The sequence below is a fragment of the Rhinatrema bivittatum genome, chromosome 6 (assembly GCF_901001135.1).
Source record: "Rhinatrema bivittatum chromosome 6, aRhiBiv1.1, whole genome shotgun sequence".
Taxonomy (NCBI): Eukaryota; Metazoa; Chordata; class Amphibia; order Gymnophiona; family Rhinatrematidae; genus Rhinatrema; species Rhinatrema bivittatum.
In genome coordinates this window covers 250,466,050-250,482,962 of record NC_042620.1, presented here as the reverse complement: position 1 = coordinate 250,482,962, position 16,913 = coordinate 250,466,050, and the positions used below count along the sequence as shown (strand labels likewise).

Here is a 16,913-nt window from a genome sequence, read left to right as displayed (position 1 = left end):
AAGTCCTACAGTGCTTTCTGCATACTATAACATCTTTATATTTAACCCTTACGAGCAAAATACTTGCAGTGCTTTTTACAAGTTTTTGCTACGTAATTTTTGTGTGAAAGCTTTTTTTTTTTCTGCAGTTGCAGGAAATTAAAGGCTTGGGATACACATTCTTTCATTATTATAAAAAACAGACGTAGATGATTTGCATGTTTGGCGCAGGCCTTAAGTTTGGCTCTTTGTTTTAAATTAATGGGATTCTATGAGACCCTCTTCTTAGTGTGAGATATTTTTCATGCTAATTTGACTATGATTCTAATGTATAGCATTCACGATTCTGTTAAACATTCCCCTGTGTGCTTTCCTTAGGTCACGGAGCTCATCCACAGGTTTGAGGGCTCCAGTTCAGCAGCAGGGGAAGAAAACAGAGCCTGAGCATGCTCACAGTAGGCGTTCCAGGTCTCCAAAGCTGAGTCATGCAAGTCCCAGGGAAGACAAAGACAAACGAGAGGTGAGTCTCAAGGAAAAGCAAGCAGGGACAAAGTGTGATGGTTCCCATTTTAAAAATTTCAAAGCATTTTCACAAAGGTAAGGATTATTTATATGAATTGGATGGTTCTAAACTCTGTTTAGCCAAAGAGATTCTTGACTTGGCTAAGTATTAGATGGCTAGTTTGAATAGTATGAAATCAACATTGCACTAGACCAGTCCAGATGCAGGGGTTTTGCTCCCCTACCAACAGATAAAGACAGATTGGTTTTCCGGTATCACCTATATAGGATACATAGATACCCTCAGCTTTGCAATTTTTATTTTATTTATTTATTTTAAAAGATATCTATACCGTCTTTCACAAATAATAATTTGACCAAAACGGTTTACAGATATTAGAATAACGTCAGATAAAATAAAAATTAAAAACATCTAATTAAATAAAATAAAAACACAAAAAGTAAATGAAAGTAAAGTTAAGGAAAAAAAATACAATGTATACTTTAAGCCCTAATTCTAACTAATATGTTCTTAAATTAAATAATTTACTATATTACGTTTTACAAAAACAGAGTAAAGTCAGAATTTTAAAATAAAATAAAGCTAGGTTTCCCAAAATATTATCATATGGTTTATAGCAATATGAATCAGTGTACTAGTTTATAGCAATATGAATCGCTGGATAGTCACAGAAACAATATTTGAGATTTCAAACTGATTTCATTTCTTCATGTTCTGCAAATGCTACTTTGAATAGGTATGTTTTTACCGATTTTTTTTTTTTTTTTTGAATTCTTTATGGTTAGTAATTTGTCTTAGAGCATTGGGGAGCGAATTCCAAAATAAGGGGCCTGTCACAGAAAACGCACGCTCTCTCTGGTTATATTTAATCTTGCGAGCCTGATTGTGGGTACATCAAGTAAATTCTTACTAGCAGATCTTAAATTTCTGGTTGGTTTGTAGAGTCGTAATGTGGTACATAACCAATATTGTGTCTCCAGCAGATAATGGATCTGCAAGACTGCAATTTGAAAAGTTTGGAACAGATTGTGCCTGGGGAGGGAGGGGCGGGCTGGGGAGGGAGTTTGTTCTTGGTGTCAGCATTCTGGTTAAGTAGGACCAAATTGGGGGGAGGGGAGTCTGGAAGGGAACCAGCATGGTGGCACTTAATTGGCTTGGTTTTCCTGCTCTTGGTGGGGAGGTTAGCCAGACGTTTAGCTCCCCTCCCCCCCCCCCCCCCCCCCACCCGGCAGTAGGAGAAAAGTTTTATAGAGCTGAGAAACTATCCCTGACAAGCAGGGAGCTTAACCTTCAGCAGCTGGCATCCGTAAATTTCATGGAGGAAAAAAACATTGATTTCTGCAGAGTGGGACACTCCAAAGTCAGAAGAGCATGAGAGGTACCATGCTGTTGCAGATCATGGTCTGTTGGGTCCAATATCCTGTCTCTGGCAGTGGCTAGTCTGGGTCACAAATGCCTGGCAGATTCAATAAAGTAGTTCTGAAAGTGGGTAGAGCAATGCCCAAGCTGCATCTCCCGTCCACCAAAGAAATGGAAATGCTAAAGTCTCCAAAGGTCTCGACAGTCATGTGGAAAACCACAATGTATGGCACGGAAGGAATTGCAGGTTAGGAGAATAGAAGTTCTCCTCAAGCAATTATTTTAATTTTCTGTGCTGGCATTGCAGGTGGCTGTTTGAAACAGCTTCTTCCTTTGCTTTCTGCTACACCAGAGCAATTGGGTTTAGTCGCTCCTCCAGTTGATGGAGGCAGAGAACTTTTTTTTTCTTTAATCCTGTGATATCACTACTATATGTGTGTGGTGCAGTGATAGTTAAAGCCAGTATTCTTGCTTCCAGTTAATGGCAGAACTATTGTTTTGAGCAGTAATATTATTATTGGTCTGGCCTATGATTTTAATTGGAAGGAAACAGAGAAGAGACGTTTTATCTGAGGCATTCAATTTGATTGGGCCATCAACCTGTAAAAAAAAAAAAAAAAAAATTAAAAAAAATTATTTATTTATTTTTAGCAGAGAGCAAGCTAGAATTTGATTTTGTTACCATTCCCATCAAGAGTTCACGGTTAAACAACTTAAGAGTTTCCTTCTCTATATGCTAAGGAACTACATTTGTTGGATGTGCGTAAGGTCTTCCTATGCTGTTTGAAGATCGCCCGTAGTTTTATCGGCATGAATTTTGTTTTGGACCATGCACCTGTAATTTTTACAGAGTAGCAAGCTATGATTTGGATATGCACCCATTCTCATCAAAGGGGTGTGTGTGTGAATGGGTGCCTACCTGGGGTGGGGGGGGGGGGGGGTGCAGTGAAAAGAGGATTCTTTATTTAAAAAAAACAAAACAAATCTTAAATCTTCACTACTTTTCCTTTCTCGATGTAAGAGGACAAAATAACTCCCTTGAACACCGAAAGATAAGTCTAAAAGGCATTTAACCAGCAAGCTTCAAGCCACTTAAAATTTTAGCTTTCATGTATAGGCCATTAGTTAATCAATGTTATGCTCCGTTTAGCAGCAATAGATCAGATGTGGCAGACAGAACAGCCTGCACTGCCTTAAATTGGGGCAAATAAATGGTAGCGTATGTAAACATTAAGTATTAATGGCCTTGAGCAAGCTCTAAAGTCATGAAAAGAACAGTTATATGTTTACCCTGTGTTAGAATCAAATTTATTTGCCGTTTGTAGAACAGAGGCCCTTTTGAAAATGGCTCATGTAGCTGCATATAAGCAAAACTCACATCCTGTCTATGAAAACAGAACTTGATGTAAAGTAGGATGATTTATAAGACAGTACCTTTTCCATTAGTGTTTGCTCAAAGAAGTTTTCAGACTCCTTAATTAGCTTTCTGTGTTATGTAAGATGGATGAAGGATTAGGTGCTTCATCTCCGGCGGTAAGGAATCCCCAGGAGCATTTAGCATGGTATCTATGTAACCTCTAGGGAGTTTAAGTCTCAAATGGGAGTTCCCTGTACGTACCTGGATCAGTCCAGACAGTGGGTTATATCCCCCGACCAGCAGATGGAGTCAGAACAGAGTTTGAGAGCGTCAGCATATAGAGTAGTGCACCCTCTGCTGGAGCTCAGTATTCTTCTGACTCCAGCAGATGCGAGTGGGGGGATCCACTAGCTCCCCCAGATTGACAGGGTTTCTTCATTTTTAGTTATTTCTTTCTTTTTCTCCACAGTATTTCCCTGTCTTATGTTTCTCTTCATTTTGGATCCTTAAAGTTAAAAAAAAAAAAAAAAAAAAAAGTGTTCAATTTTTGAGGAGGTGTATGTCTGTGACTCTGCCTTCTCTATTCTGTACTCCTTTCCTCTTCCGTTGGGGTAAGTGGAAGTTTTTTGAGTTTCTTTCTCCACAGGTTTGCTTCTTTTTGGTGGTGCCCCGTGGATGCCGGTGGTTCCGGCCACTCCACGCGTCGTTGGGGGTCCCGCGGTTCGCAAGCTCCGCCCGTGGGTGTGTGCTCAACTGAAACGGGGGTTTCCCCCGCAGTTCCTGGACCCCTTCGGCGGGTTGTTAGGGCCATTTCCAGGCCCCCCCACGGCACTAGCTCGTCTTTGCCCCCCCCCCCCCCCCCGAGGCTTTTCTTTTTCCCGGTGCTGACATGCCGTGGTCCTCGAGGTGTGAGGCCTGCAGCGAGCCGGGGAATCAATTTCTGAGGGAGGGGCTTTGTGAGCGGTGCTTCCCCGACGGGGAAGGCACCCTGCAGTCCTCTGGTGCGATTTCGGACCTGCCTCCTCCTCAGCCCGTGTGGCGCGGGCCGGCCACGACGCCGCCTTTGGCGGGAACGGCGGCCATTTTAGGGGGACAGCGTGAGACGGACTCGCTCCCAGATGCAGACAGGATTGGTTGCACTGGCTCTCAACAGGCTTTGCCCCCGGCGGGAGGTTTGCCCAACCGGGGCTCCCAGGACGGTCGTCTCCCCCCCCCCCCCCCCCCCCCAGGGATTCCAATCAGCTCTCCGTTTTTCTCACCTGACTTTATTCTGGCAATGCACATGGCTTATTTGCAGGGTATGGGAGCGCAGGCGCCTAATCCCCTGGGGGCCCCTCCCCCCAAGGTTCCTAAACTTGCGGTTGGTCTCACCGCCTCGCCCGTTACGCCTGGATCCCTGCCGGTTCCCTCTCCCGTGCCACCTCAGCATACCACGGGGGCGGCTTCGCCGGTGAAAGACGTCTCCCCGGAACCCCCGGAGGCACATCCGGATGGACATACGGAGGGGGACGACCCTCGAGCCCTACGGATTTTTCAAAAAGAAGAGCTGGATGAGCTCATCCACCATATTATTCAGGAGCTGGACCTCGACCCACCTCCAGATCCGCCGATCCCTGTGGCTCCTGCCGTCGCCACCTCTTCTCACAAAGGGGATCCAGTACTCCTCCGTCCTAGGGCAAGGGCTTTCCCTATCCATGAGTCCTTCCTACAGCTTCTCACCAGGGAGTGGGACACTCCCGAGACGTCCTTGAAAGTCACACGCGCCATGGAAAAGCTATACCCGCTCCCTGAGGATTTTTTGGATCTTATCAAGGTGCCCAAGGTGGATTCAGCGGTGTCGGCAGTGACCAAGAGGACAACCATCTCGGTCACGGGTGGAATGGCCCTGCGGGATACGCAGGACCGTAAACTAGAAACCTTCCTCAAGAGGGTCTTCGAAGTCTCCGCCCTAGGTATGCGGGCCGTGATGTGCAGTTCGCTCGCGCAAAGGGCCAGCTTACTCTGGGTACAGCAGCTTCTCACCTCTCAGGAATTGCCCCCCGAAGAGGCCGCCCAGGCGGACCGTCTGGAATCTGCCATAGCATACGGGGCAGACGCCCTGTATGATCTCTTTCTCGTAATGGCGCGGTCCATGGTTTCGGTTGTAGCAGCCCGACGGCTCTTGTGGCTTCGCAACTGGGCAGCGGATGCTTCCTCCAAGTCGAGCCTTGGCTCCCTCCCCTTTCGGGGAAAGTTTTTATTTGGAGAGGACCTGGATCAGATCATCAAGTCACTGGGGGAAAATTCGGTGCATCAGCTGCCGGAGGATAGACAGCGTTCCTTCAGGTCATTTTCTTCCAGTAGAGCCAGGGCACAGCGACATTATAGGTCTTACCGGCAGTCCGGTTCCCGGACACAGCAGACAAGATCCCAGCCTTGGTCTCGTTCCTTTCGTGGGCGGAGGCCCGCGAGAGAGGGTCCAGGGCAGGGAATTCCGCCCACAAAGTCATCCCAATGATGCCAAAGGAGCCCACTTCTCACCTCCCCGGATCGGAGGCCGCCTCATGGACTTCTACGAGGAGTGGTCAGTTATCTCCACGGACCAGTGGGTGCTGGACACCATAAGAGACGGTTACGCCTTGGAATTTGTCCGCTCCCCCTGCGGTTCGGATCTCAAGAGGATAGCGGTTCAACAAACACTAGACCGACTGCAGGAAATAGGGGCCATCGTTCCCGTCCCCTTCGAGGTGGGCTTGGGCCACTATTCCATTTACTTCATCGTTCCCAAAAAGGACGGTTCTTTTCGCCCCATCCTGGACTTGAAGGAGGTAAACAAGGCCCTCAGGGTCACCCGGTTCCGCATGGAGACTCTTCAATCAGTGATTGCCGCAGTGCACAAGGGAGAATTCCTCGCTTCACTGGATCTCTCGGAAGCATACTTGCACATTCCCATCCTGCCGGCTCACCGGCGGTATCTTCGCTTCAAGATTCTCGGTCAACACTTTTAGTTCAAGGCGCTTCCCTTCGGTTTGGCGACCGCACCTCAGACCTTCACAAAGATCATGGTAGTGGTGGCGGCGGCCCTCCGCAAGGAGGGTATCCTAGTACATCCGTACCTAGACGACTGGCTGATTCGAGCGAAATCCTTCTCACATGGTCAGACCTCAGTGGCCAGAGTAGTACAATTCCTATGCTCTCTGGGCTGGGTGGTGAACCTTCCAAAGAGTTCCCTTGTGCCCTCGCAACACCTGGATTTCTTAGGAGCGAGCTTCGATACCCGGTGGGGTATGGTGTTCCTGCGCCAGGACAAGGCGCAAGCCCTGAGAGAGCACGTGTCTCGGTTTTCGGCTTTGGAAGAACCAACCGCCTGGAATTATCTGCAGCTCCTGGGAGTAATGGCTTCCACCATCGACATGGTACCCTGGGCGTTTGCACACCTGCGTCCACTGCAGGCGTCCCTACTATCCCGCTGGAAACCAGTCTCCCAGGAGTATCAGGTGATCCTGTCGCTTCCACCATTAGCCAGGAAAAGCCTGGATTGGTGGCGTGTCCCCTCGCATCTGGCTCGGGGAGTCTCGCTCGAGGCTCCCAATTTGGGTGGTGGTGACCACCGATGCCAGCCTCGCGGGATGGGGCGCCGTCTGCGAAAGAAGCACCACTCAAGGGACTTGGACGCCAGAGGAGGCAAAGTGGCCGATCAATCGCCTAGAAACAAGAGCCGTGCGTTTCGCTCTACAGCGTTTTCTTCCCCTGGTGCGACACAGAGAGGTGAGGATCCTCTCGGACAACGCCACCACCGTGGCCTACATCAATCGTCAAGGGGGACAAGAAGCAAGCATGTCTCCCTCGAGTCTACTCCCCTGATGGAGTGGGCGGAGAGCAATCTCGTCCGGATAGCGGCCTCTCACATCGCCGGGGTGGACAACGTTCAGGCGGACTTCCTGAGTCGTCAACAGCTAGACCCCGGCAAGTGGGCTCTCTCCGAGGCAATGCATCTTATCATCCGTTGTTGGGGGACTCCACGCCTCGATCTAATGGCGACCTTTCTCAACGCCAAGGCTCCACGCTTCTTCAGCCGCAGAAGAGAGCGCGGCGCGGAGGGGGTGGATGCCCTCGCCCTTCCGTGGCCGTCGGATCAACTGCTCTGTGTTTCCTCCTTGGCCTCTGGTCGGCAAGGTTCTCCGCAGGTTGGAACATCATCAAGGGACTGTAATTCTCGTCGCCCCGGAATGGCCCCGTCGGCCATGGTTCGCAGATCTACTTCAGATGATGGTGGACGGCCCACTTTGCCTGTCCCATCTTCCTCATCTTCTGCGCCAGGGGCCGGTATTTTTCGAGCAGGCAGAACTCTTCTGTCTTGAGGCCTGGCTTTTGAACGGCGCCGTCTCTGCCGCAGAGGCTACCCGGAGACAGTGATCTCAACGATGCTTCGTTCCCGCAAGCCTTCGACCTCCGTCGCTTACGTTCGAGTTTGGAAGGTCTTCGAAGCATGGTGCTCCGACCGCGGAGTCCAAACCATGGAAGCGACTGTCCAGCTGATCCTTCATTTCCTACAGGATGGTCTGGATAAGGGTCTCGCCTATAATTCGCTCCGGGTTCAGGTGGCGGCCTTGAATGTCTTGCTACAGAAGGACTGCTCTCTACCCCTTCAGCCGGATATCGCACGTTTTCTGAAGGGTGCCAGACGCCTACGGCCACCGGTCAGGGATCCTTTCCCTTCTTGGAGCCTCAACTTGGTGCTGCGAACGCTGTCGGGCCCTCCTTTTGAACCCCTGAGGGGGTCCTCCCTCAAGGACCTGACCCTCAAGACGGTTTTCCTGGTAGCCATCTCTTCTGCTCGCCGGATCTCAGAGCTTCAAGCCTTGTCCTGCCGGGACCCTTATCTGCGTTTCTCCGACTCCGGGGTTTCCCTTCGTACAGTGCCATCCTTCCTACCAAAGGTGGTCTCGGCCTTCCACGTCAATCAAACGGTGGAGCTTCCAGCGTTTGCTCCACAGGAACCCCGGTCTCTCCGGCTCCTGGACGTCAAGCGTGTACTGCTCCGTTACCTGGAGGTTACCAATGACTTCCGGGTATCCGATCATTTGTTTGTCCTCTGGTCAGGACCGAGGAGAGGTTCTCAGGCATCCAAGACGACTATTGCGCGCTGGATAAAGGACGCCATCTCATCGGCTTACATTGCGGCGGGGCGGGTGCCGCCTTGCAGCGTGTCGGCTCATTCCACGCGATCCCAAGCGGCGTCCTGAGCGGAATCCCGCTCCGTTTCCTCCCAGGAAATCTGCCGTGCGGCGACGTGGAAGTCGTTGCACACTTTTTCCAGACATTACAGACTATACCTGGCACCTCAGTGCGCGGGTTCTTTTGGCGATCAAGTTCTCCGAGCAGGTCTCTCAGGACCCCACCCGGTTTATTTTATTTTATTTATTTATTTATTTAGTTAGGTTTTTTTTATACCGATTTTCCTGCATAAAATGCATATCAAACCGGTTTACAATGAAACAGAATAAGCAGGAAGTAAAATTCCTTAGTCTAATACATTTAAATGTCAATAATGAAATAATTTTAAACAAAGCAAAAAGCTAAATAACATTAATAAAAATGTTTAGGGAAGCTTGGGTACATCCCACTGTCTGGACTGATCCAGGTACGTACAGGGAAAAGAAAATTATTCCTTACCTGCTAATTTTCGTTCCTGTAGTACCATGGATCAGTCCAGACTCCCGCCACTAGGGGTTTCATTAGGTCCTGCTCGGATTCTTCCAGTTAACTTTCATTCTGTTTGTCTCTGATTATTGTTACTGTTCACAGCTCCTCACAAGTTGACTGTTGGTGGTCCCGTTGACCGTTTGTTTACTTATATCTTTCTCTGTTCCTCTTTGGGAACGGTTCTGGATCCAAAATGTTGTGTTTTTCTTTTGGGCTTTGCTATGCGTAATACTGAGCTCCAGCAGAGGGTGCACTACTCTATATGCTGACGCTCTCAAACTCTGTTCTGACTCCATCTGCTGGTCGGGGGATATAACCCACTGTCTGGACTGATCCATGGTACTACAGGAATGAAAATTAGCAGGTAAGGAATAATTTTCTTATTGGGTTAAAAATCCCTGCCTTTAATGCAGTATATCTTTTCTATTGCAGACATTTCCATTGCATTTCTAATGCAGTATATCTTTTTATTGCAGACATTTTTACCAGGGACACAGTTTTGTGTCCCTGGTAAAAATGGGGAAAAGGTTTTTGAAGGAAAGACGCTTTTTCTTTAATGGATTAAGAAGCGATAACAGCATTCTTCCTTAAGACTGGCAGAGTATAAATTATTAGAGAGCCCCGACTGTGGGTATAAAAGGTTATACATATGCTGCAACAGCCTTTTCTAGTACATCAGGTATTAGTTATTGTTTCATCTGAGGGACACTTGCTAGAAACTTGTTTCAGAGAAGAGAGAGATCTCTAAGCTCACTTTCTTCAAGTTTCCTAGATCATTTATTTTAAAAGCCATGGTTTTAATACAGTGGTCCCTCCAGTGACCATTAAATCAGTGATCCCTCTGGGAGAAAGCATCTTTCTTGATGTTTGGATATGGGAATAAATTAACATAAAATTTCTTTCCAGTTCTTTTTAGCAGAGCAAATGGCAACCTGTTTGAGCTTTGTCTTAAAAACACTTGTGTTCAAAATTAAGAAGCTTTTGAACTGTGAGGACCTGATCCAGCCCAAAACTGTAGCTGCATGTCTATCGGACCTAAGTGACCTTATAAAAGTTGCTTCCGTTTTAATAGCTTCTTGGGGAAGAGCTAGAAGTATTTTATGGCTATGACCCTGGCTGATAGTTTAAATTGATACTTTTTAAATTGCCTTTCAGAGGAAGGCTAATTTTTTGAAGAACTAAAAACAATAATAAAAAAAAAAAAAAAGTTTAGTCCTAGGACCATTTTTTGCTTTGTTAGAGTTCATGGTCAACACTGGCTGCAGCAAAAAATTGTTGAACTGAAACTCATCAAAAAGTGTATCAACGCCCTAGGTGTCAACAGAGACGGTGGCTTCTTGGCACACTACATGTATCTATGAACTTAACTGTTTTCAGATCATCCTGTCTTCACACTTATCTCAGTTGTCAGGCTGAACTGTCCTTTTAACACTTTCCACACCCTGCCCTGCCTTATTCATTGTCTTTCCTTTCTTCTGTATCTTCCTCCCACCTACCCAGCATTATGTTTATTTTACCCATCTCCTGTACTACACTTCATGCATCTGTCCTAGACTCTGTCCTCGAAAGCTCCTGCTTCAATAAATTGGTTAGTCTATAATGTGCCATTCACCTCTTGTCATTGTTGCTACACCAGACTAACACTGCTATCCCTCTGAATATGGTTAATACAGTGATTCTAGGAGTTACAGTCAAAGTATTCATTATACTTCTCCACCCTTAAAATCCAAAGGTCAAAAGATGACATTTCAAAAAGTAGGAAAATCTATTCCTGGAATATCTAGGTCATACATTATCTCTCAGATCCTCTTTTTGTGGATGCCAGTAAGCAGCTGTCTTTAAAAATATTAGTGATTCCATTTAACCTTCAGTATCCAAATGTAATTTGCTTTGAAGTGCCTAAAGGCATCAGATTTCTTCTTTGGGCTTATAACCAAGAAACATTTTCAGTTCAGAGCATGTAAAGATCACTCACTGAAGTAATGATAGCTTTAGCAGCATGTCTAAGAAAATAATTGATAATGGTTTGCCATACCTGGATTACTATTTAATCAGGGCATCATTACTACATTCCTAGAATCAAAAAGCATGGCTCCTTCCCCCTCCCCCCTCCGAAAAAAAACTACTTGTAAGTTCAATTCATTACTTTCAAAATAAAATGCTTATATATCCTTGAATGGTTGATAATTTTTGCCAATTACAAAAAAAATTCACAAATTCCTGGGATTATATACAATTACTCACACTGTAGGCAGCATCTGTAGGTTTGGAACCTAAGTTCAGATTGTCTCCTGAGCTCTCTTCTGCAGGAACATTTGTTCTCAAAATGATAAGTATTGTATTATTTCATCCTTACTTTTCCTTTAAAGACAAGGCTGTTGTAATGGGTTAAAAAAATAAGTAATCATGCTAGATCCATGGCAAGAGATCTTCCTGTGCTATGTTGCTACTGTTCTGTCTTTGACCAGCCTTGGCTTGCCTTGCCTTGCCGTGTTCCTGCCTTTACCATTCTTCAGCCTTTCCTCGGACTGTTGTTCTGTTGCTGAGCCAGACTATCTTCTGTCCTCGCTTGTTCTATGCCTGCCTCAGCCTCTGTCTGGGAACCAACTTTGCTAGTTCTCTGCCAGCCCTCACCCTTGCCTATCCTTGATGCTCTCTAAACTCCACTGACCTCAGCCCACCTTGATCCTGACTGATTCATCATTCCATGTGTTTCACGTTTCTGAAAGGGGTCAAGCATCTTCATCTTCTTCATTTTTCTGTTTTAACCCATCAAGGAGGTGTTGATCAAGGTTCTAACACTAAAAATGGTCTTTCAGGTGGTGGTCTGTTCAGTCAGATGCATTTCTGAGCTACAGGCATTATAGTGTATAGAGCTGTTCCTGAAATCTTTGGAAGATGGAATGTCAATTCATGTGATAGTCTCTTACTTAAGGTGGTGTCACCATTTTTTTTTGAATCAGATAATGGTAGTGCCATCTTAATGAAGACAGGTTTGCTTGAGAAGTTTATGGAACTTCACCTTCTTGATGTGCACAGAATACTGCTTTGTTAGTATGAGGAGGTGGCTTCAAATGATATATTAGCTAGGTGGCTCAAGGAGGCAGTAGGCTCAGCCTGTATTTCTAAGAGTTTTGTGGTTCATAAGAGATTGAGTGCATTCAACTAGAGCACAAGTGGCATTCTTAGAAGAACATCATTTAGCTCCCTGGGAGGAGATTGGCCAGGTGGCAACATGGGCTTTTTTGCATTCTTTCTCCCAACACTACAGACTGATCATGCAGGCAAAGGATGTTGCCTCCTTTAGAGTAGACATCTTGACGGCAGGGTTATCAGGTTCTCACCTAATTTAAAGGTGGCTTAGGTTCATCCCATGTGTCTATATAGGGTGGTGATAGCAAAATAGCTGTGCCCCATCTCTATCTGCTATTAGGGGAACAAAGCTCATGTGGCTGGACTGGCCTGGTAGGACTCAAGGAAAGAAAATTAGCAGGAAAGAACCAAACTTTTCTATATTGATTGTTAGCTGGCTCCTCTTATAAAATATAATACTCCCACTCTCCTAAAACAGAGTTTCAGATGTAGATGACAAAGTTCCAATATTAAAACAGAATTTCTGTTGTGCTAACATTTTAATATATTATCAGACATCAAGAAGGTAATTTTAAATTAACCTGTTTGGCTGAATTCAAGCAATTCAGTGCATCCCTGAAGGGATGCTGTTCCCTGTATTGGCTAAATGCCAGTACAGGTTGTACAATATTTTGCCACTATTTCCCAGTTGAAACAGCATAGTCTTCCTTAGAATAAAATAGGACTATAACAAGCTTCAAAGGGTTATCTAAAATTATTAAAAATAGGGCTAAAATGGGATATTGGGGAATCACCTGGAATCAGAAAAAGATCATGCTAAAAGTATTAGCATAGAGCAGAGGTAGGCACAGACAGTCCTGGAGTGCCACAACTAGGTCTAGTTTTCAGGATATCCACAATGAATATGCATGAAGTGTATTTGCATGCATTGCCTCATATTGTATGCAAATATATCACATGCATATTCATTGTTGATGTCCTGAAAACCAGATGTTTGTGGCACTCCAGGACTGGAGCTGCCTATCCCTGGCATAGAGGATGTTTATAAGGCGTCTTCTCTCGGAATTTCTCTAAATTTTACTTTAAAAAGTAGTCTCCTTATGCTGAAAAATCTTTGTTACCCTTTGCATATCTCTCCTCCTGAATTTCTCCTTTCCCGTCGATAGCAGGGCTGAATTAGCCATGCTGTATGGGAACAGTCAATCAGGGCCTGGGAGGCAGAGCTTCATAGCAGAGTGAAGATTTTTTTGATCCTCTGCGGCTGCGCGTCTGTTCCCGCGCAGGAGTCAACGGTTCTCCTCAGTCTGTTTTTTTCCGTGCACGGGAGCGCACGCGGAGCCTTCTTCTCCACAGAAGAAACTTTGCAAAAATGTCAAAAAAGCAGTCGGGATTTAAACCGTGCCCTTGCGGTAAGATCATGTCCGTCACCGGGCATGATCGCTGCTACCGCTGTTTGGGGCGCGACCACATTCAATCTGACTGCGAACATTGCGACAGGATGTCACCGAGAGCTCGTCGCCACAGGAGTTATCGCTGGCTGGAGCTCCCCTTGGAAGATAAGGCGTCCACTACCCATTCTTCCCCGGGACCCAAATCAAGATCTTCGGCCTCCACTAAAAGAGCGGCTTCCTGGGACCCTCAGTCACCGAAGGTACGTGAGGCTAAAAGGAAACCCAGGGACAATGCAGACCAGGGATCTGGTCTTCAGTCCCAGAGACTCGATGCCGGGAAACAGAGGCCTTTCAAACTGTCTGAGCCCTGTTCCCAAAGGCCACTCCAGGACAATCCAGTAAGGGCCTTGATACTTTCGAAGCAACCGTTGCCTCAGGCCACGGAGATGAAGCCGCAATTGGAGCCGACTAAACGCACGGAGCCGGCACGAAAAAGACCAAAGATGACACTGAAGGGCTCGGAGCCAGAGCCGAAGTTATCAGAGGCGGCGCCGATGACATCGCGGCCGGCGCCGGGGACTTCCCAGTCGGTGCCGAAAAAGCCACACTCTGCGCCGAACACGTCTCAGTCAGCGCTGAAAACGCAGTCGGCGCCGAAAGTAAAACCGGCGCCGAAGACATCTGAATCGGAGCGGAAGAAGTCAAACTCCACTTCCGGACCCGAACCATCGGAGCAGTCGGCTCGGCATCGGCGCCGCAGCATACGTCCAGCTCAAAACAGGGGTCCTTGGAGTCCGAGCGGCGAAACATAAAATTAAAGCCTAGCGGGGCAAATACCACATCGCATATCAAAACTACATCGACAACGCCGCTTCAGGTGCCAAACACACCTGTACGGGGGGAACAGCCGAGACAGGACCACCAGGCCCTGACAACAGCAGATCCTCTCCAGATATCGGAGCATGACCAGTCGATATCGGACGATACACACAGAAGTAAACATGGGTATAAGTCACGAGACAGATCTCCACGAACGGAGAACCACTCATGCAGAAAGGCACGCTCGGACAAGGATTCCCGAGAAGTAGAGCTTCCTCTACAAGGAAGAGACATCGTCACTACTCTAACTCATCGCCCTCCCCTAGTCTAGGCCATGGGCAATCGAAGCGGCATCATGTTTCCCATCACAGAAAGGGAAAATCTTCTTCTTCATCCTCCTCCCATTATAGGAGTAGATCTAATCACTCTCACTCGACTTCGCACGGAGTAATACCTATTTCATCATCTCCGTCTCCCAGTAGTACACGCAGTGTACAGTCCAAAAGTCACAATGGAGCGAACTGGAGTGATCAATCAGACTTGGAGAAGGATGCTAATCCTCTTCCTTCGGAATTAACGCAATTGGCGAAACGCCCCCCAATGCCACCTCATACTTCAAAGGCTTTTTGGGACTTCACACAATCCTTAGCGGGATTCTTTGAAACCGTGCAATCCTCGTACACTCTACCACCAGAATCTACTCCCCCAGAGACTGCGCAAACTCAACGGGATATTCCATCCACATTGTCCCGCTCTCCACCAATCTCTCCAGTTTTCCCTTCTCCTCACAGAGATTCCATATCGACACATTCCTCACCTATATCATCTACAGGTTATCCATCTGATCCGCCGGAGCAGCCGGCGGAACCAAACCCCCCGGAGGATCTCACGTATCCCAAGTTCGTTGACAAAATGGGAAACATCCTAAAACTGGATATACAGAAATTACCAGAGCCGAGAGCAGAGACATTTGGGTTGCTCAAGATTTTCGACGCCCCGGGGGAGCCGTCGGCTCTTCCACCACACGCGGTTCTGCACAGAGTCCTACAAAAGTCATGGGACACTCCCTATGCTTTGCCTGCAGTATCTCGGAAGACCGACTTGAAATTCAAGCTACAAAGGCCATCTACGTACGCCATCCCTCAACTACCACATGAATCCATAGTAGTAGAGTCGGCACTTCAAAGGTCTCGAAAAACAAAATCGCATGCATCCGCCCCTCCTGGGAAGGACAATAAATGCCTAGACGACTTTGCGAAACGCGTTTATCAGAACGCAATGCTCACGGCTCGAATTCATCACCATCACTTCTACATGGTACAGTACATGTACGAATGCCTACAAGCCACCAAAGGCATGTTCACGGCATTGGGGGAAGACATTCCATCCCCGATATCAGACATGGAAGAGTGCACGCGTCATATGCTGAGAGCGGTTTACGAAGGATTCGAAAATTCAAGGGCTTCAGCTATGGCGATAGCTGCCAGACGTCTAGCCTGGCTCAAGGCTAGTGCCATTAGAGAAGATCTCCACGAAAAACTCGCTAATTTACCATGCTCAGGCAATAACCTCTTTGGAGACCGTCTGCATGATACGGTTAGTAAACTAAAAGATCAAGCACTAGCTGTTCAGTCACTCGCAGCTCCAACGTCTGCTAAACTATATTTCACTTCCTCGCGCAGACAGCCCTTCTCCAGGAGGCCGTATAGGAATTATCAGAACTTCAGGCCGCAGTCCTATCTACCCTACCATAGACAACCCATTAATAATCCTCCTCAGCAACAACAGAGGAGAGGCAAACCACGTTCACAACGCCAGCAACAACCACAGCAGACAGCAGTCACAGCAAAGACTGCGCAGTCTTTTTGAGCTCACTGCCACCCTCTTTACCAGAAGCTCCCCCGGGCAGGATAACCGCTTGTTATGCCGCATGGCAAACCATCACGACCGATCAGTGGGTTCTCGACATCGTACAAAACGGATATCAGTTACACTTCCTATCCAAACCATCACTCCGCACTTCCCCCTGCAAAAGAGGAGTCCGTTACAACCCCAACTGGCCCAGGAGTTAACCACCCTTCTTCATCAAAAAGCTATCCACCCGATCCCTCGGGCGTTGAAGGGCCAGGGGTTCTACTCCCCATATTTCCTTATTCCAAAGAAATCAGGGGGCAGCCGGCCCATTCTGGACCTCAGAGAACTCAACAAGTGCCTAGTTTGGGAAAAGTTCAAGATGGTATCCCTGAAGTCCATCCTGCCCTTATTACAACCCAAGGATTGGATGTGTTCTATAGACCTCAAGGATGCATATACACACATTCTGATCCACAAATCCTATTGGCAGTACCTATGTTTCCAATACCGCAATCAACATTACCAATACAAGGTCCTACCTTTTGGACTTTCGGCAGCACCCAGGGTATTCACCAAGTGCATGGTGGTAGTGGTGGCCCATCTTCGCTTACAGGGGCTAACTATATTTCCTTACCTCGACGACTGGCTACTAGTAGCGTCTGATCCGAGCCTTTTGAAATCGCATCTCAACATAGCAATAATCTGTTTACAGCGACTAGGGTTGATCATCAATTATCCAAAATCCAAGTTACAACCCTCACAAATTCTACAATTCATAGGAGCCTGACTCGACACACTTCAAGCCAGGGCATTCCTGCCAGAAGACAGGAAACTAATGATGTGCTCTTTGCTC

General features: G+C 47.1%; 1 protein-coding gene across 2 annotated transcripts in view; it reads left to right on the top strand.

Annotated features, from left to right (window-relative positions):
* The window catches only part of SRRM2 (serine/arginine repetitive matrix 2), a 225,768-nt gene that overhangs the window by 178,713 nt on the left and 30,142 nt on the right, over window positions 1-16,913 (top strand). For both annotated transcript variants that reach the window (XM_029606781.1, XM_029606782.1), the window contains one exon: window positions 358-499. In XM_029606781.1, the coding sequence (XP_029462641.1) occupies window positions 358-499 (142 nt within the window). The remainder of the gene's footprint in view (window positions 1-357; window positions 500-16,913) is intronic.